Source organism: Microcaecilia unicolor, chromosome 3, assembly GCF_901765095.1.
Source record: "Microcaecilia unicolor chromosome 3, aMicUni1.1, whole genome shotgun sequence".
Taxonomy (NCBI): domain Eukaryota; kingdom Metazoa; phylum Chordata; class Amphibia; order Gymnophiona; family Siphonopidae; genus Microcaecilia; species Microcaecilia unicolor.
This window is the reverse complement of record NC_044033.1, coordinates 16,595,162-16,617,084: the sequence shown is the minus strand read 5'-3', so window position 1 is coordinate 16,617,084 and position 21,923 is coordinate 16,595,162. Positions and strand designations below refer to the sequence as shown.

At 47.8% G+C, this 21,923-nt stretch overlaps 1 protein-coding gene across 2 annotated transcripts in view; it reads right to left on the bottom strand.

Moving 5' to 3' along the window:
* DAAM2 (dishevelled associated activator of morphogenesis 2) overlaps positions 1–21,923 on the bottom strand; it is a 482,413-nt gene that overhangs the window by 81,428 nt on the left and 379,062 nt on the right. For both annotated transcript variants that reach the window (XM_030195775.1, XM_030195776.1), the window contains exon 16: positions 21,647–21,753. In XM_030195775.1, the coding sequence (XP_030051635.1) occupies positions 21,647–21,753 (107 nt within the window). The remainder of the gene's footprint in view (positions 1–21,646; positions 21,754–21,923) is intronic.

Genomic DNA, 21,923 nt, shown 5'->3' with positions numbered 1-21,923 from the left:
GGCGGGGCTGGTGGTTGGGAGGTGGGGATAGTGCTGGGCAGACTTGTACGGTCTGTGCCCTGAAAAAGACAGGTACAAATCAAGGTAAGGTATACACAAAAAACTGGCACATTTCTTGGGCAGACTGGATGGACCGTGCAGGTCTTTTTCTGCTGTCATCTACTATGTTACTATGTTATTCCCTAAGACACACCTGCAGCAAGCAAGTTCATCCATTCATGGTCACTTTCCTAAGACAGAGATTTTCATGTGCTACAGTATTTGTTCTTGAACCCTCTGTAATTCTGAAGTTCTACAAGGTGCATACCCTAAGTCTCTTCAGGTAATTCATCTCTTTTCCTACCCACATCGAGGACTGCTTTGCTACATCACACTGGTTCTGAAATGGTCTAGTACAGAAGCTAAGGAAGGAGAAATTATGTCTTGCCAAATAATTTTCTTTCCTTTAGTCCTACCAGACCAGTCCAGAATCCTGCCCTACTTAACATAAATGAACATCCTTCAAGTACATTTTACAAAGCCTCTCACTCATCTCAATGGATCTTCATTCACCTCCTGACCTAGTTGGAGAACTGTATCAGTACAGCATAGCAGTACTTTCTTCATAAAGGTAAAGGATGCATACAACATTTGACCAGAAGTGTGAATATGAGCACCATTGCCTGGTCATCATTCAAATACTGAGCATTCTAAGGTTGCACAGTGCCTTTAAGGGGTGAATCAAACAGAACTACTTTCTTTCTCTGTCTCCATCTACTGGTCAGTGGACATAACTCACTGGTTCTGGACTGATCTGATAGGACTAAAGGAAAGAAAATGATCAGGTAAGACATAATTTCTCCATCCTTCTTCTCAACCATGGAGCCATCCATTCCCAAGAATCTGTGTTCTGACCACAAGGTTACAGTGCCACTGTACCCGCTTACCTAGTCCAAATAAAATAATGATGAGTTTGTGTCCAAACATGCAGATTCCATCCAGTTCAGCTCCTAGCACAGAACATCCCATTGGTTTTGTACTGTATATATCTTTCATATTTGGACATATGGAACAGCCAATGATTTGTTTTCATAGCTGGATGAAGCTGACATTTCAGTCTGTAAGCATGGCTTAAAATTGCTCTGGAAGTATTTCCCAGCCTGCCAAAAGAAGTGCCTGTTAGGGAGAAACTCTTTTCCAAGACCCCCCCCCCTTTGGTTTTGTTATTTCTTCCTATCTGTGTAATGTTTATTTGTATTCTTTGATTTGGGCCTGCTGGAGAGAGGATCCTCGCAGAGGCCGGGACCAAATTGCTCGCACTGCGACCAGTATCAGAATCTAACCCTTTCTTTTAAAACTTAGAACCACCAATTTCCATCCAAACAGAATCTCAATATACTTTACAGTCACAGCATTTCGGAAGCATGCATGCAGCCAACTTGGAGGTGGATGGCCTGGCAACACACTTCAGGCATGTGGTGTATATGGACTCATCCAAAGGGGATAGGGTGAACAGAGCAAATATTATTACTGCTTAATGCTTGTGAGGCAAACTGAGGCACGGGGTGATACAGCGACTTGCCAAGGTCACAGAGGAGTCAGAGGTAGCGCAGAGGAGACCTGCAGTTCTTTGCTTCCACCAGCAGACCGCGTCTATTCTTTTCCCATCAAGAGATCTAAATTCTGCTAGATCGAATCTATCTCTGGAACATGCAAACATAAGCACAAGCCTGCAGAAGCCTGGTTCACCCCCCCTGGCCACAAGGAGGTTACTGTAAAGATAATATCTCAGGGCTTGATTTTCTCAAGATAAACAACAAGCCTTTCATTTAGGTTTGTTTATTTTTTTTTTATTTAATACTTTCAGTCTGGTCCCTTCTGTTCAAAGATTTCTTAAATGAAGGCGTGGGCAGGGGTCAGCCAGATGACCCACCAGGAGCAGCAGCGCTATGCCAGCCTGACTTCTGCTCCTGGGAGTGGCAGGGGAGTGACAGTCCTGGATGTTACACAACAGTAACTGCTTGTGCACAGTACTGGGCTTTAAAGGGGGATTGTGATCCATGCTCCCTACTGCAATATTCTCACTGCAATGTCAGGCTTGTAACAGGCAGTGACGGACTGAATTTAAGGTGGGGCGTGGGGGGGGGGGGGGGGAAGCTACTTTAACTTTCCTTCATAAAATCACAAAGTGCAGGACATAGCTGGTTCTGGATGTTCTGGAAACCCGGCGTGAGACAAGGAAGCTACCCCGTCAAACTTAAAAAGAAACTGTAAGGAAGGGAGGAGATTAGCAGGAAAGAGGAAAACAAGGATACGGATCTCACACACAGAGGATCATATGGATAGCTGTCCCGAGCTGTATTCAGTCTGCATTCAAGCAGATATATTACAGTACGTGGCAGGGGCATAGCCAGATCTTGAGGAAGGAGGAGGCCAGAGCCCAAGGTGGGGGGGGGGGGGCACATTTTAGTCTGCCGCCCCCCCCCCCCCCGCCACTGCTCCCCCGCTGCCTCAACGCCCTGCCACTTCCCGTTCGCTGCCGCAGCAAATACCTTGGCTGACAGGGGTCCCAAACCCCCACCGGCTGAAGCCTTGCCCAGCGCCGGTCTCCGGCACCACCGCGTTCCCTGCCCTGCTCTGTCTTCCCCTCATCTCCTGAACGCACCTTTATTGAAATTCAGCACTAAAAGGAGCGTGCCCGACGTGAGGGGAAGACAGAGTAGGACAGGCAACGCAGCGGCTGGGGACCCCTGCCAGCAAAACCAGGGGCCCAGAGGAAATCTTGGGGGGGGGGGGGGGGAGCCCATGCCCCTGTGGTCCCAAGTAGCTACGGCACTGGTACATGCCACATCATAGTATTAGAGGCAACAGAACAGTGTAAGGAGTCTGCAAGAATCTGTTTTTTTTCCTGGATGAACTCCAGTTCAGGATTTTATGTTAACTGCAGTTGCTCCTTCTAATGAGAAGCCCCAGTAACCTGTTTGGGGAAAAGGACTGAAGGCTTCTAAAAAAGGTCTCAGATGAAGCAACTGAAGCTAACCTCAGTGGGGCAAATAGCTCTGGCTCCAGGAAGGGAGGGGAATTCTGATACTTGTAAAGAGGATGCCAGATTGCTTTCCATGTCTGGTCATTTTAGAGGTGCAGAAATCGAGGCGAGATCAGTGCTTGGTTTCTAGCAAGCCAGTCACCTGCTGTTATACATTTTTGGCGATTCTGTAAAGTGCCTTATTTTAACATTAGGCTTCAGCCTGATATATTTTACTTGGACACCTCAGAGAGAGCGAGAGCATGAATCCACAAAGCAGCAGATGGAAAAACCCAGGCATGTTACACACACACACACACACACACACACACACTTGGACTATAAAACTTTGTTACTGAAAAATGTGTATAATAGATAAGTACATAAGTACATACGTATTGCCATACTGGTACAAACCAAAGGTCCATCCAGTGGCGTAGGAAGGGGGGGGGGCGGTGGGGCGGTCCGCCCCAGGTGCACGCCGCTGGGGGGGTGTCGTCTCCGTTGGTTCCTTGCGCCCTCTGCCCCAGAACAGGAATGTTCCGGGGCAGAGAGAGCAAGGAACCAATGGAGCCGACGCAGCTCCCAGTGACGTGGACTTGGGGGCGGATCGGCCCTCCCGCCTGCCCCTCGCTTCTAAAGTAAGTAAGAATGTGCTCCGGGGTGGGGGAGGGTGCAAGCAGGAGGGGGGTATGTGCGCTGAGGGGGGACGCCGTGTTGCACCCGGGGGGGTGCGCAGCGGCGACCCGCCCTGGGTGTCAGCCGCCCTCGCTATGGCACTGGGTCCATCAAGCCCAGCATCCTGTTTCCAACAGTGGCCAATCCAGGTTACAAGTACCTAGCAAGATCCCAAAACAGTACAATACATTTTATGCTGCTTATCCTAGAAATAAGCAGTGGATTTTCCCCAAGTCCATTTTAATAATGGTCTATGGACTTTTCCTTTAGGAAGCCGTCCAAACCTTTCTTAAACCCTATTAAGCTAACTGCTTTTACTACATTCTCTGGCAATGAATACCAGAGTTTAATTACACATTGAGTGAAGAAATATTTTCTCCGATTTGTTTTAAATTTACTACTTTGCAGCTTCATCGCATGCCCCCTAGTCCTAGTATTTTCAGAAAGCGTAAACAGATGCTTCACGTCTACCCATTCAACTCCACTCATTATTTTATAGACTTGTATCATATCTCCCCTTAGCCGTCTTTTCTCCAAGCTGAACAGCCCTAGCTGCTTTAGCCTTTCCTCATAAGGAAGTCGTCCCATCCCCTTTATCATTTTTGTTGCTCATTTTCAAAAGAGAAGGACGTCCATCTTTCGACATAAAACGGAAGATGGACATCCTTCTACCAGGGACGTCCAAATCAGTATAATCGAAACACGATTTAGGACATCCTCAATTGCACTCCGTCGCAAGGATGGCCAAAGTTCAAGGAGGCGTGTCGGAGGCGTAGCGAAAGCGGGACTTGAGCGTGCCTAACACTTGGACGTCCTTGACCCATAATCGAAAAAAACAAGGCTGCCCCTGACGAGCACTTGAACGTTTTCACCCGGACCTGTTTTTCTTATGACTAAGGCACAAAAAGGTGGCCTAAATGACCAGATGACCACTGGAGAGAATCGGGGATGACCTCCCGTTACTCCCCCAGTGGTCACTAACTCCTTCCCACCCTCAAAAAACATCTTTCAAAATATGTCGTGCCAGCCTCACATGTCATACTCAGGTCCGTGACAGCAGTATGCAGGTCCCTGAAGCAGTTTTAGTGGGTACTGCAATGCACTTCAGACAGGTGGACCCAGGCCCATACCCCCCCTACCTGTTACATTTGCGGAGGAAACAGCGAGCCCTCCAAAACCCACTACCCACATCTAGGTGCCCCCCTTCATCCGTAAGGGCTATGGTAGTGGTGTACAGTTGTGGGTAGTGGGTTTTGGGGGGCTCAACACACAAGGTAAGAGAGCTATGTTCCTGGGAGCAATTTATAAAGTCCACTGCAGTGCCCCCTAGGGTGCCCGGTTGGTGTCCTGGCATGTCAGGGGGGACCAGTGCACTACAAATGCTGGCTCCTCCCATGCCCAAATGGCTTGCATTTGGTCATTTCTGACATGGACGTCTTTGGTTTTGAAAATTGCCGAAAATCATGGCAAAAGTTAAGGAATTGGACGTTCCTGACCATATTTTCGAAACAAATGATGGACGTCCATCTTGTTTCGAAAATACAGGTTTCCCCGCCCCTAGATTTTGCCATTTTGCAAGAACGTCCAAATCGCAATTTGGATGTCTCTTTCGAAAATGCCCCTCCACATCTTTTTTGAGATGCGGTGATCAGAATTGAACACAATATGCTTTGCAGGGATACCAAATGTACCTGTGTACCTGTATGTATGTATTTATTTATTTATTTATTTATTGCATTTGTATCCCACATTTTCCCACCTTTTTGCGGGCTCAGTGTGGCTTACAATAATGAGGAAAACAAGGAAAACAATAAATTCAACCACCGGAGAAACAGACAACTAATAAAAATAAACACGTCAAACCCTCCCTTGGAACCATATCGCTCAATCCATCTAGGATACATCAATGCAAGATCAGCAGTAAGGAATTCAGTAGACATACTAGACTGGATCATCGCAGACACCTGGCTCCATAGACCTACACCTATTTATCACAGAAACCTGGCTCCATAGTCCTACAGATCCAGCCATCTTAGAAATATGCCCACCAGAATACAAAAACACCCACTGGACAAGAAATGGAATAAAAAGAGGAGGCGGAATAGCTATAATCTACAAACCCGAATTCACCATCACAATCACGGGCGAATCTACCTCCCCACAACTCGAAATTGCATCAACAAGAATCAACCATCCAAATCTAACAGGCCACCTCAACACAATCCTATTCTACAGACCTCCAGGAAAATGGCAAGACTCCCAAACACAACTCATGGATTTCATCTCGAACTCCTGCGTATCTTCCGCAAACATCCTCATACTAGGAGACATCAACTTACACCTAGAAGATGACACCTCACCAAAGCACACGAGAGTTCAAAGAATTCATAAAACTTTGGGATCTGCAAGAACCCTACATGCAACCAACTCACGAAAAAGGACATACACTAGATATCATAACGAATAAATTTGAACCGGACTCCACTATCATACACACGGACACAAGTTGGATACCTACACTATGGTCAGACCACCATAAAGCAAATGTTACTCTCTGCTGGCGAAAAACACACTTAAACACGACCAACAAACCCGAGCGAACAACATACACAACGAGAGGAAAAATAGACTCCACAACATTCTGGCAACAGATCTACCAGTATGAATGGACAACAAACGCTGACACCATCCAATTCCTCCAAGAATGGGATGAGCTATGCACAACAACATTAGACAAAATCGCCCCAATCCAAACAAGAACATCACACAGGAAAAAAGCAAACCCATGGTTCACCGACGAGCTGAAAAAACTTAAACCACAAGTCAGGAAACTAGAACGAACTTGGAACAAAAAGAAAGACGAACAAACACTAAACGACTGGAAATTACTTCGGAGAAAATACAAATACACTATAAAACAGACAAAAAGACAACACTACAAAACAATAATAGGACCAAATTACAAAGACACACATAAACTCTTCAACCTCGTGAACAAACTGCTAGATACCACACCAGTCACAAACAACGGTAAGAACATACCAGACGTCGACAGCCTTGTGAAGTACTTCAAGGAGAAAATTATACTATTACGACACAAAATACCTGCCAGCCCCATAGAATACGCCACTCTTCTAGACTGTCTAGACCCAGAAGAAGGAACACACCCAGCAGACAGAACCTGGACCGAGTTCGAACCACTATCAGAAGACCTCATCTCTAAAACTCTCAAAAAATATGCCAAATCCAACTGCAAACTAGACGCATGCCCAAACAGCCTCATGAAATCAGCCCCTCAACAATTCATAATTGACCTAACGAACCATGTAAATTACATGCTACAAAATGGACTCTTCCCAAAAGAAAAAGGAAAAATCTTACTCACCCCAATTCCTAAAGACACAAAGAAAAACTTGAGCGAAATTACCAACTACAGGCCAGTAGCATCAATACCACTAATAACCAAGATAACCGAAGGAATGGTAACCAAACAACTCACACACTATCTAAACAAACACTCAATACTACATGATGCCCAATCCGGATTCCGGTCAAACCATAGCACAGAAACAGTACTAGTCACCCTTATGACCAAATTTAAACAAATAATAGCAACCGGGAACAATATACTCCTCCTACAATTTGACATGTCAAGCGCCTTCGACATGGTCGACCACGAAATCCTACTACACATACTTGAATACTTCGGCATTGGAGGAAATGTCCTGAACTGGTTCAAGGGGTTCCTAACCCTGCGCTTGTATCAAGTTACATCACACTCAACCACGTCCAAGGCATGGACACCTGAATGTGGAGTTCCACAAGGATCACCTCTCTCACCAACTATTTTCAACCTAATGATGATCCCTTTAGCAAAACTCCTATCAAACCAGAACCTCAACCCATATATATACGCCGATGATGTGACAATATACATCCCTTTCAAACAAGACATCAAAGAAATCCTCAACGAAATCAATCAAAGCCTACACATCATGAACACATGGGCAGACACATTCCGTCTGAAATTAAATACTGATAAAACTCAATGCCTGGTACTCACCTCCCAATACAACATTAACGAATTCAAAGTGATAAATACACCAAACCTAAACCTTCCAATCTCAAAACCGCTAAAAATCCTTGGAGTCACTATCGACCGCCACATAACATTTGAAACCCATGCAAACAACACAACTAAGAAGATGTTCTACTGCATGTGGAAACTGAAAAGGATAAGACCATTCTTCCCAAGATTCGTCTTTCGTAACCTAGTGCAATCACTCGTCCTCAGCCATCTGGATTACTGCAACTCATTGGCTGCAAAGAGCAAACACTGAGGAAACTTCAAACAGCCCAGAACACAGCAGCCAGACTCATCTTCGGAAAACCAAAGTATGAAAGGGCAACACCACTACGAGAAAAACTACACTGGCTTCCACTTAAGGAACGCATCACTTTTAAGGTATGCACACTAGTCCACAAGATCATTCACGGCGAAGCCCCAGCCTACATGTCCGAGTTGATTGACTTACCACCCAGAAATGCTAGGAGATCTTCCCGAACATACCTCAACCTCCATTTCTCCACTTGCAAGGGCGTGAAATACAAGACGCTACACGCGTCAACCTTTTCTCACATGAGCACGCAGCTTTGGAACACACTGCCGCGCAACTTAAGAGCGACCCACGAACAAGCATCCTTCCGCAGATCACTGAAGACCCATCTATTTGAAACAATTTACGGAAAGAACCAAAACACATAGAGTCCACACTCACTGTTCATCAATGCATCATACATCCACTTATGATCTCCCATCCCCCATAATTCAACACTACTCATACACTTACTCACAGAAATATGTACACCACATGCCCTTGTGATTTAACACTGCCCTTAAGCTTCATGTTGACGTCCCATTGTGATTTTCCTAATGATAATTCGATTATCTTGCATAACTTGTATAATATAACCCATAACCTATTTGTAACAAATGTATTTTCATTATTCTTATCTTATTGTAAGCCACACTGAGCTCGCAAAGAGGTGGGAAAATGTGGGATACAAATGCAAACAATAAATAAATAAATAATATATGAATAATGGAAATACATTTGTTACAACTTGGTTATGGGTTACATTGTACAAGTTATGCGAGACCATCGAAGTATCGTTAGGAATGTAACAATGGGACATCAACATTGAAACATTGGAAAGAGACAATGGGAAGTGGAGGTTGAGGTATGTTCTGGATGATCTTTTAGCATTTCTGGGTGGTAGGTCTATCAACTCGGACATGTAGGCTGGGGCTTCACCGTGAATGATCTTGTGGACTAATGTGCATACCTTAAAAGTGACGCGTTCCTTAAGTGGAAGCCAGTGTAGTCTGATGCCTATGGTGACTTTTGATACATTTGTAATACTGCATTTTATAGTTAGTCTATGGAGTATGTATGCAGTGGATAATTTCTGGAGTATAGGACCCTTCCATTATCACAATCATTGGCAGGACGAGTAATTATATACTGAAGACCAAATTTTCTTATATGTTAAAAGGGAACCGCATTTCCCGCAGCTACTTTTTCATATTTAGCGTTCAAACAATCTGTGTTCCACCACATGTCATAGTAACATGGTAACATAGTAGATGACGGCAGAAAAAGACCTGCACGGTCCATCCAGTCTGCCCAACAAGATAACTCATATGTGCTACTTTTTGTGTATACCCTACTTTGATTTGTACCTGTGTTCTTCAGGGCACAGACCGTATAAGTCTGCCCAGCACTATCCCCGCCTCCCAACCACCAGCCCCGGCACAGACCGTATAAGTCTGCCCAGCACTATCCTCACCTCCCAACCACCAGCCCTGCCTCCCAACCACCGGCTCTGGCACAGATCGTACAAGTCTGTCCAGCACTATCCCCGCCTCCCAACCACCAGCCCCGACTCCCTCCACCAGCTCTGGTACAGACCGTATAAGTCTGCCCAGCACTATCCCTGCCTCCCTCCACCAGCTCTGGTACAGACCGTATAAGTCTGCCCAGCACTATCCCTGCCTCCCACCACCGGCTCTGGCACAGACCGTATAAGTCTGCCCAGGACTATCCCCGCCTCCCAACCATCAGCCCCGCCTCCCACCACCAGCTCTGACACAGACCGTATAAGTCTGCCCAGCACTATCCCCGCCTCCCAACCACCAGCCCTGCCTCCCACCATCAGCTCTGGCACAGACCGTATAAATCTGCCCAGCACTATCCCTGCCTGCCAACCACCAGCCCCACCTCCCAACCACCAGCTCTGGCACAGACCGTATAAGTCTGCCCAGCACTATCCCTGCCTCCCACCACCGGCTCTGGCACAGTCAGACCGTATAAGTCTGCCCAGGACTATCCCTGCCTCCCAACCACCAGCCCCGCCTCCCACCACCAGCTCTGGCACAGACCGTATAAGTCTGCCCAGCACTATCCCTGCCTCCCACCACCGGCTCTGGCACAGACTGTATAAGTCTGCCCAGCACTATCCCCGCCTCCCAACCACCAGCCCTGCCTCCAACCATCAGCTCTGGCACAGACCGTATAAATCTGCCCAGCACTATCCCTGCCTCCCAACCACCAGCCCCACCTCCTAACCACCAGCTCTGGCACAGACCGTATAAGGCTGCCCAGCACTATCCCCGCCTCCCAACCACCAGCCCTGCCTCCCACCATCAGCTCTGGCACAGACCGTATAAGTCTGCCCCGCACTATCCCCACCTCCCAACCACCAGCCCCGCCTCCCAACACCGGCTCTGGCACAGACCGTATAAGTCTGCCTAGCACTATCCCCGCCTCCCAACCACCAGCCCCGCCTCCCACCACCAGCTCTGGCTCAGACCGTATAAGTCTGCCCAGCACTATCCCCGCCTCCCAACCACCAGCCCCGCCTCCCAACACCGGCTCTGGCACAGACCGTATAAGTCTGCCCAGCACTATCCCCACCTCCCAACCACCAGCCCTGCCTCCCAACCACAAGTCTGCCCAGCACTATCCCCGCCTCCCAATGTTGTAGGATAATTTTTGTAAAGTCTTTCCAGTTTTGACATATCAATTTTAAGGCAATTTGTAGTAGTATGCGGAGTAATTTAGCCGCTTGTGGTTGTAGAGTATTGTTGACACCATATTCTCCCACGATGATGATTTTGTATGCTACAGCTTCATATTGCCTTTTTATGGTATAACCAAAGCTGTTTCCGTTTATTATCTGCAGGTACTTTCTCTGTCCCTAGTGGGCTCACAATCTAAGCTTTTGTACTCGCGGTAATGGAGGGTTAAGTGAGTTGCCCAGGATCACAAAACGCCATGGTGGGAATCAGGGCCGCCAAGAGACACAGCCGGGCTCGGAACAGGATCCTTGCTGCCCCATCCCCTCCCACCCAGGGGGCAGCCGCCATCCCCTTACCTTCCCGCATCTTTTCTTCTCCTCCCTCAGTCTGTCACGCTCGCTGCTCCCGTGTGCCGGGACCTGAGTTATCGCATTCACGCAATCACCCGGGTCCCGACACACAGGAGCTAGGAGACAGACCCCGGCGCCCGGCCTGCCTGGGAGGCCGAGTCTGGGGAATTTTGCCTCTCTGATACTCTACTCTCTGCAGCCCTGGTGGGAATTGAACCCAGTTCCCCAGCCCACTGTGCTGGTCATTAGTCATTAGCTATGCACCTAAACCTCTTAAATGCTTAACTATTTTAGCTTTGCAGTTACATCTGAAGAAGGGACCGGCATCGTCTTGAAAGCTACATGAAGGTTGGTGTCATGAAAAGCAGTTTTCTCCAGGTTCGGCTGGGCTTCCTAGTACAAATATGTTTCCCATTTGTAAACGGATTTATTTGTGGTCTGAATTGATGGTAGGATAAAGGTGTGTTGAGTAAAGTGCCTGATAACTGACAGCTACAGATTAGAACAGGGTTTTCCAAACTTGTCCTGGGATCCCACAGCCAGTCAGGTTTTCAGGATATCCATAATGATTATGCAAGAAACATAGCTGAATACGTTGGAAACCAAGTATATGCAAAACGTACCTCATTAATATTCATTGTGGATACCTTCGAAATCTAACTGGCTGTGGTGTCCCTAGGATAGGTTTATTGTTTAAAAGTTGCTTGCTATACTGCCTAAATGTATGAATACACAAGGCGGTTTACATATTAAATTAAATCAATGGAAAAGAATGGCAGCATTCAGATAGGACAGAACAATAAAACATTAACAGGAAAAAGAACAAACTAAAATAAATAAATAAGTGTATATATATATATATATATATATATATATCTCAAACATATAAACGGCGAGTGACCGTACTCACTCGCAAATGCGCAGTAGAGACCTTCTCTGCCCCGCCCCCACGTCAATACGTGATGACGGGGGGCGGAACACAGAGGGTCTGTACTGCGCATTGCTGAGGGAGGGACACCGCCGTCTAACGCTCCCCCCACCCGAGTCGCCGCCGCCACCCACCTTCTACCCGGTCGGGCCCTCGCTCCACTATTGAAACAGCGAGGGTCCGGGAACGCAGCACTGAGCTCTGCTGAGCTGCCGACATCGCCCTTCCTTCTTCTTCTCTGCCTCTGTCCCGCCCTCGACGACGTTACGTCACACGAGGGCGGGACAGGCAGCTGCAGGCAGAGAAGAAGAACGAAGGCCGACGTCGGCAGCTCAGCAGAGCTCAGTGCTGCGTTCCCGGACCCTCGCTGTTTCAATAGCGGAGCGAGGGCCCGACCGGGTGGAAGGTGGGTGGTGACGGCTCGGTGGGGGGGGGGGGGCGCGAACTCGGAGGGGGAGGGGCAGCGGCGAACTCGGCGGTGGGGGCGGGCCTTTCAACCCCCCCTTCCTATAATAGCCCGTTTTTACGGGCTCAAAGTCTAGTATATATATATATCAAACATATAAATGGCGAGTGTCGTACTCACTCGCAAATGCGCAGTAGAGACCCTCTCTGCCCCGCTCCCGCATCAATACGTGATGACGGGGGCGGAACAGAGAGGGTCTCTACTGTTCATTTGCGAGGGACGAAACCGCCGTCGCTAACGCTCCCCACCACCCTCCACCCGGCCGGGCCTTCGCTCCGCTATTGAAACAGCGAGAGAACGCAGCACACAGCTCTGCTGAGCTGCCGTCCTTCCTTCTTCTTCTCTGCCTGTGTCCCGCCCTCGACGACGTTACATCACACGAGGGCGGGACACAGGCAGAGAAGAAGAAGGAAGGCCGAGGGCAGCTCAGCAGAGCAGAGCTGTGTGCTGCGTCCTCTCGCTGTTTCAATAGCGGAGCGAGGGCCCGGCCGGGTGGAGGGGTGGCGGCGACTCAGGGGTGGCGAGCTCGGCGGGGGGGGGGGGGCCTTGCAATGGCGATGGGAAGGGGCTTTCAACCCCCCCTTTCCTATACTAGCCCATTTTTACGGGCTCTACGGCTAGTATTTACATAAATAAAAGATAGGTTTGGTAACCTCAGGATTAGAATTTATCTTTGTGACAGTATGAACACATAAACCAATAAAAATAAATGACATTGAAAAGAGTAATGGTGGGAGAAAGACCACTGCCTCAAAGATAAAAAAAATTCTACAGATGAGACCAATATGACCATGCACACAAGCAGGTCCCCAAATGCACACAGTTATTCCACCCTCACCCCCTCCCCCGAGGCAAAAGCAGGGTGGGTGTTGATGTTATATTCTTCCCAAGCTTGACCCTGCGTACTTGAACTTTGAGGAATTTATGCTGTTCCAAGGCTTTGCTTATTCTCCCATGTCACTTTTATGGATATATGTTGAACCGTCAATGAGGCTAAGGCTGCAAAAATATTGGCCTCAACAGATGAGAAAATGGCTGTACTGCCTCTGGAAGTCACTATCAGACTCATTTTCGAAAGAGAAGGACGTCCATCTTTCGACATAAATCGGAACATGGACGTCCATCTTCCAGAGACGTCCAAATCGGTATATTCGAAACCCAATTTTGGACGTCTCCAACTGAAGTCCATTGCAAGGACGTCCAAATCTCAAGGGGGTGTATCTATTGGAGGCGTGGCGAAGGCGGGACTTGGGCGTGCCTAACACTTGGACATCTTTGGCCCATAATCGAAAAAAGTAAGGACGTCCATGATGAACACTTGAACGTTTTCACCCGGTCATATATTTTTACGAATAAGGCACAAAAAGGTGCCCAAAATGACCAGATGACCACCGGAGGGAATCGGGGATGACCTCCCGTTACTCCCCCAGTGGTTACTAACCCCCTCCCACCCTCAAAAAACATCTTTAAAAATATGTTGTGCCAGCCTCAGATGTCATACTCAGGTCCATGACAGCGCATGAAGGTCCCAGGAGCAGTTTAAGTGGATACTGCAGTGCACTTCAGATAAGTGGACCAGGCCCATACCCCCCTACCTGTTACATTTGTGGAGGAAACAGTGAGCTCTCCAAAACCCACCACAAACCCACTGTGTCCACATCTAGGTGCCCCCCTTCACCCGTAAGGGCTATGGTAGTGGTGGTTGTGGGTAGTGGGGTTGGGGGGCTCAGCATACAAGGTAAGGGAGCTATGTACCTGGGAGCAATTTATGAAGTCCACTGCAGTGCCCCCTAGGGTGCCCAGTTGGTGTCCTGGCATGTCAGGGGGACCAGTGCACTACAAATGCTGGCCCCTCCCATGCCCAAATGGCTTGCATTAGGACATTTTTGACATGGACGTCTTTGGTTTCGAAAATCGCCGAAAGTCAGAAACGTCCATGTCTAGGGACGTCCTTAAGGATTTGGATGTCCCTGACCATATTTTCGAAACGAAAGATGGACAGCCATCTTGTTTCGAAAATATGGGTTTCCCCGCCCCTGGATTTCGCCGTTTTACAAGGACGTCCAAATCGTAACTTGGACGTCCCTTTCAAAAATGCCCCTCCACATCATCTCAAGAGATGGAAGGTCGCTATTTTCCCCTTCTGCTGCAAAAGTGTCAGGCCGTGGTTGTGTTATGAAGATGGAGAAGTGATGCTTTCCTGACTACATCATGTGCCAAATACGCCATTGTCTTCTTAGAGGGTAAGCCCTCATTCTGCTGTGTCAGGTGATCCTCTCTGAGCCAATCATAAGTTTTGTATTTGGTGGGCATGTACATGGAGATAGAAGAGACAACTTTTTCATACACATAGCTTTCGCCAATGAATCTTAGGATGAAACTTGAACTCAACTCTACCCTTCCAGAACAGTGTTAGTAAAACAAAAACATTAGAGTAGCGAAAAAAGAAAATCCATCCAGATATTTCACTACATGAACCTGACAGCTCTGTGTAAACAAGAGAGGAATTAACCACATGGATTTATGCAAAGTTCATGTCAATTGGAAGCATCTGGTGGAGAAGGGGAAGGTAACCCGATCGCTGTTATTTAAGGGCCTGATTTTATGATTATACAGATGTGGTGTTCCTTTAGTTTCATTTTTAATCCTAATATTTTTATCTTGAAACATTCTTGTAGGAATCCTGAAAGAGGGAGGGGAGGGGGAGAAGATGCGAGGATAGGGTGGCGACATTACGAACGAGAAGGAGGCTCACGTTCAAAATGGTTTCACCTATGTACTGCTGATGTGGGAATTTACAGTGGCTGTTAGATCCTTTTTAGTTTCAATGTATTAGATATGCATAAGAACATAAGAGTAGCCATACTGGGTCAGTCCAATGGTCCATCTAGCCCAGTATCCTTTTTTCCAAACAGTGGCCAAGCCAGGTCACAAGTACCTGGTAGAAACCCAAATTGTGGCAACATTTCATGTAGAAACCTAAAGAATAGCAAGATTCTATGCAGAATCTCAAAGAGTAACGATTCCATGAAGAATCTCAGAGTAGCAACATTCCATTTAGAACCCAAATCGTGGCAGTTGCTTCCCATGTCTGTCTCAATAGCAGACTATGGACTTTTCCTCCAGGAATTTGTCCAAACCTTTTTTAAACCCAGATACACTAACCACTGTTACCACATCCTCCGGCAAAGAGTTCCAGAGCTTAACTATTTGTTGAGTGAAAAAATATTTCCTCCTATGTTTTTTTTGTTACATTTGTATCCCATGCTTTCCCACTCATGGCAGGCTCAATGCGGTGGGCAATGGAGGGTTAAGTGATTTGCCCAGAGTCACAAGGAGCTGCCTGTGGCAGGAATTGAACTCAGTTCCTCAGGACCAAAGTCCACCACCCTAACCACTAGGCCACTCCTCCACACCTATTTGTTTTAAAAGTATTTCCAAGTAACTTCCTCCAGTGTCCCCTAGTCTTTGTACTTTTGGACCGAGTAAACAATCGATTTACTTCTACTCGTTCTACACCACTCGGGATTTTGTAGACCTCAATCATATCTCCCCTCAGCCGTCTCTTTTCCAAGCTGAACAGCCCTAACCTCTTTAGCCTTTCCTTATACGAGAGGAGTTCCATCCCGTTTATCATTTTGGTCGTTATAAGCACTGTCCTCAGAACAGCATCTAGTAATGAACTGTGAGCAGCAACCAGTGAGGTAGCCAGATAAGGGGCAAATAAGCATACAGTCTCCTGCCCCCCCCCCCCCCCCCGCAGCATATGTCACTCACTATTAGCATCCCATTTTGGACTGTGAGACCACTCCTGTCTCTGGCAAGTGACTAAAGAGGGTTGTTAGTGGTGTTCCAAGCATTTCTTTAAACTTTCTTCTTTTAATGTTTCCTACTTCCAGACAGGCTTTCTTTGCAGCCCTATCCTATCCGGTTAAGTGTTGCTGAAAATTCACGGTTAACCCTGGACAGCTGATTTAAACGGCCAGGAGCTTCTCTTAGCTGTTTAAATTGTTTTGAATACTGGGCCCTTAAAAACTTTATCTTTGCTGTAATTGGAAGCCATCACTGATCCTGGGGTGATATGATCTGATCTTTTGTATCTGTTGTATTCTGAATTAGTTGGAGTCTTTTCAGTTGGTACTACAGGGTACCTGCTAGCAAGGGGTTGCAGTAATCAAGGAAATTGATTACTAGAGAGTGAATCAGTCTCTTCGTAGTCTTCTTGCTGGCCAGGCACCTTCTTAAAGACTGAATTCTTCTGAAGGCAAGAAAGTAATGTTGAGTCCTTGAGAAATATTAGAACCAAAGGAGACTCTACAGTCCCATACCACTCCCAGGGGATATAATCATTTCCCCTATCTCGATAGGTTTGCCTTGAACTGTCAATTGAAATGGCTTAGGTTTGGTTCTTCATAACCATAATGCTTCTCTCTTTGGAATGCTGAGAATCATCTTATGAGATTTAAGCCATTCTGTTATTTTCGTTCATTTATGATTGTTCCAGAAAATCCAAGTCTTCTACTGTGCACAGAGAGTTGACTCAAATTCTCAAAACATGAACAGAGTTCAAGAGCCAAGGGTTGTCTAAATAGTCGAGTCTACTATTTTTGCTGAAGGCTAGTTAACCGTTTTCTAAGTTAACATCTGTAAGGAGCAGTTTTTAGATTGAAGGGGTAGTCCTTGAGACACCCTTTGTGGTTTCAGCCGATTAGAGTTTTAAGCTAAGAATTACTAACATTAGAAGTTGACCGAATTTCGGTTTCGATGGTGAACCTGGCCCTAAATATGAATTTGGCCTTGTTTCGGATTTCACCCCAAAACGCTGGTGCAATTTCTGCTGAAACTAGGGTTACCATATGGCTCCAGAAAAAGGAGGACGGATTGAGCCAGCCGGGTTTTACTTCCATTGCTTTCAATGGAAGTAATTGAGCCAGCCGGGTTTTACTTCCATTGCTTGGAAAGCAATGGAAGTAAAATCCGGCTGGCTCAATCCGTCCTCCTTTTTCTGGAGTCATATGGTAACCCTAGCTGAAACCGAAACTCCCCCTCCTCCTGAACAACAGCAGCCCCTGCTCTGTTCCCCCCCTCAAACAAATGCGGACCCCACTCTGCCCCTCCCCTTCTGAACAAAAGTGGGCCCCACTCCTGACTCCTCTGAACAAAGTCAGCCCCCCATCCATAGGCCTACCTTACAAACCCTAGTGGCCTAGTCAGGGCAGGAGTGATCGAATTCACTTCTATCTATGCCTGCTCCAGTCTCAAAATGGCTGCCGCAAGCTCCTTCAGTACTCTCGCGAGACTGCCATGAGTCCATCAGGGTTTGTAAGGTAGGCCCAGGGAGGTCCTTTGGGTGGGGGGCTGATTTTGTTCAAGGTGGTCGGCAGTAGGGCCTGCTTTTGTTTGGAGTGGGAGGGGGGAATATACCATACCATTTTTTGGTTTCAGTTTTAGCTTTGTCCATAATCACACAGTGAATTTCGACCTCAGATTCAGATACATATGGTAATGTGATAGCACACTTTAATAATTTTTTTTTTTTTTTTTTTACATTTGTACCCTGCGCTTTCCCACTCATGACAGGCTCAATGTGGCTTAGGTACTTATTTGTACCTGGGGCAATGGAGGGTTAAGTGACTTGCCCAGAGTCACAAGGAGCTGTTTGTGCCTGCAGTGGGAATTGAACCCAGTTCCCCAGGACCAAAGTCCACCACTAGGCCACTCCTCCACTCAGAGTTTAGGCCTCATATGACGTAGTAGATGGATGACTAGGCTGGGAAAAAAGCCAAGCTCTCCTAGTTACCAGCTTAACTCCCAGACACACCACATGGCCCGAGTGAATCCACTCAGGGCCGCTGAGAGGGGGAGGGGGACAAAATCCCCCAGGCCCGGGCCTTCAAGGGGGGCCCAGCGCCAGGGTCTCTCTCGCTCTCTCCTGCTCCTGACAGGTCCCAAGAGGCTGGGGAGAACCTGAAGGAACAGACAGAGCAGGCTCCTCTTCTTCACAGCCTGCCACATTGCCTTCCTCTGCAGCTGCTTTTCCCTTCAGGCCGTGCATTTGCGAACTGAGAGAAAAAGCAGCCACAGGGGAAGGCCACACGCGGCACAAGGAAGAAGAGCAGAACTGGAGGACTAACTCTTCTGCTGGTGGGGCCTTGGGATCCCCACCTGCCAAGGTACTTAGTTACGGCGGGCGGGCGGCAGCAGCGTTCAGGGAGGGTGGGGCAGCAGCGGCGACGATCCTTGGGAGGGGCTGGCAGTAGCCGCTTGCCCCAGGCCCCGCTCAGGCTCTCGGAGGCCCTGAATCAGAAGCACAGCCAGGTTGACGGCACGGGGGGCGCAAAAGCGAGAGCGAGAAGCCGGTGCACATTTTCTATGCAACACGATGAGAACAAAATAGGCGCCGTCACCAGCAGAACTCCGTTTGGGGGAGCGGTCGCTCCCCTGGCGCCCCACCTAGCTACACCACTGCCCTGAATCCACTATCACATGATAAACCTGACATCTTGAACTCCTGTTCTGCAGTTCTGCATGCAAAATTAGAACTTGCAGCAAATGATACCCAGGAATTTCAGTTCGCTGACAATAAGAGGAATGAATCCGACCAGCAGCTAAGGCTTGGAGTTACAACACTAATCCCAGCAAAGCCCCGAACGCCATCAGCTCGGCGAGCTCTCAGCCATAAGTTGGCACTCTTCACTGCAAAACTGTTCATGGATTCCCGATGCGGCTGTCCAGAACTAGAAAGAATAATCAGCTTTGTCAAAACAGCTCCTGAAAATGTAGTTTTGTTGACAAAGCATTTATAAGTTCTCTTTTCTAGTGCCTGCATGCTCTCCTGTCAATGAAAAGACACAGCCCATCTGCTTGGCAGTAAATCTGGGCCCAGGACACAGTTCGGCAAGGTTGTCAATGTCAATGAAACCCCATCTCCTAACTCGCAGCTTGGACACAGCGTTCACTGGCAAAACGCAAGTCAGGCAGCTCTTTTATGCACACAGCAGACGTAAACAGATGGCACGGTATCCAAACCAGTGGAACATGATTCACGGTGGTTTCAGAAACAGATTTAAACAAGTCAGTAATCTCTCTACGGGGCTCACAGCTTGTGCAATCTGCTTATGTCTGCCAGTGAAGTGCAGAACTTTTCCGTGGATTATGGGACACCCCTACTCCCCTTCTCCACCCTCACAAGAATGTAAATCAGTCCCTGACACTCATTGCGATAGATGTTCAGTGCATTCAGGGCTCCTTTTACTAAGCCGCGGTAAACAGCGGCCTGTGGTAGTGTAGGCGTGGGTTTTAGGCGCACGTAGAATTATTTTTCTGCGCACCTGTAAAAAGGCCTCTTCCCCCCCCCCCCCAATAAATGGACGTGCGGCAAAATCAAAATTGCCGCACGTCCATTTGGGGTCTCGGACCTTACCACCCGTCATAGACCTAGCGGTAAAACATTTGGGCAATAATGACCTGCGCGCGTCCGCTACGCACGCCAGAAAATAGAAAATATGTTCCTGACGCGCGTCAAAAATGAAATCACCTCAAGAGCCACGCGGTAGTTGGGCAGTAAGTCAATTTTGATGCATATTAGGCACACGTACACGCTTATGTGGCTTAGTAACAGGGGCCCTTAATGCTTTGAAACTACAGCTACCTCTGCAGAAGACAGTCTGTGCAATGCTAGAACAGAGAAAAATAAATCTAAAGTCACATAAGTACATAAGTATTGCCATACTGGGAAAGACCAAAGGTCCATCAAGCCCAGCATCCTGTTTCCAATAGTGGACAATCCAGGTCACAAATACCTGGCAAGATCCCAAAAATGTACAAAACATTTTAAACTGCTTATCCCAGAAATAGTGGATTTTCCTCAAGTCCATTTAATAACAGTTTATAGACTTTTCCTTTAGGAAGCCGTCCAAACCTTTTTTAAACTCCGCTAAGCTAACTGTCTTTACCACATTCTCTGGCAACGAATTCCAGAGTTTAATTACACGTTGAGTGAAGAAACATTTTCTCCGATTCGTTTTACATTTACTACATTGTAGCTTCATCGCATGCCCCCTAGTCCTAGTAATTTTGGAAAGCGTGAACAGACGCTTCACATCTACCTGTTCAACTCCACTCATTATTTTATAGACCTCTATCATATCTCCCCTCAGCCACCTTTTCTCCAAGCTGAAGAGCCCTAGCCGCTTTAGCCTTTCCTCATAGGGAAGTCGTCCCATCTCCTTTATCATTTTCGTCACCCTTCTCTGCACCTTTTCTAATTCCACTATATCTTTTTTGAGATGCGGCGACCAGAATTGAACACAATATTCGAGGTGCGGTCGCACCATGGAGCGATACAAGGCATTTAACATCCTCATTTTTCTTTTCCATTCCTTTCCTAATAATATCTAACATTCTATTTGCTTTCTTAGCCGCAGCAGCACACTGAGCAGAAGGTTTCAATGTATCATCAACGACGACACCCAGATCCCTTTCTTGGCCCGTGACTCCTAATGTGTTGTCAAATGCCGTAGCATCCCAAATTAATTCCTTCCTCCAATTTACAGCTGCAGCGTTACAGCTGCACCCAGCTGTTCCAGGGAGGCAATGGTCCACGCCAGGGCTGCCAAGAGACTGGGCCGGGCCCCCGCTGCCCCCCCCCCCCCGAGGTCTTTGTTGTCGCTGCCACCCCTCTCCGTCCACCACCGGGCCGGGCCCCCCTGAATTCAAATCATAGCACCTCACCTCGACCTCGCTCCATGTGAAAGAAGTGCAGCAGAGGCAGTCTGCAGATCGGCTCCATTCAGGCCTTCCCTCCCTGTGTCCCGCCCTCATCTGATGTAACTTGCATGAGGGCGGGACACAGGCAGGGAAGGCCCGAAGGGAGACGATCTGCAGACTGCCTCTGCTGCGCTTCATTCACACGGAGCGAGGTCGAGGTGAGGTGCTATGATTTGAATTCAGGGGGGCCCGGAAGGGGGCGGGTGGAGGGGACTGTGGCGCCGGGCCCCCCCTTGGAGGCCCGGGCCCGGGGAATTTTGTCCCCCCTGCCCCCCCCCCTCTCGGCGGCCCTGGTCCCCGCTGTTCAAAGAAGACAGGTGTGGAGTAGGGAACCACTAGCTTCCTGCAGGTACCTAAAATACACACTTACTTGGAAAGCAAAATGACACAGTTCTGGGCCCTTCGCCCATCGATCACTGACAGCTCTTTGACTTTGCGGCTGGACAGGTACAAATCTTCCATGGAGCCCATCTCTTTCTGTAAGAAAGAGAGAGAAGAGCATGAAGTCACACCTTCCTCTGCACAGTGCTTTGTCGTCCTGCTGCAACGGAGAGCAAGGTACAATTCTATTTAAATTACAAAGAACAACACTGGATAGTTTTTGTGAATTCCCTAACGCCTCACGGCTTAAAGTCGGAATTAGATTG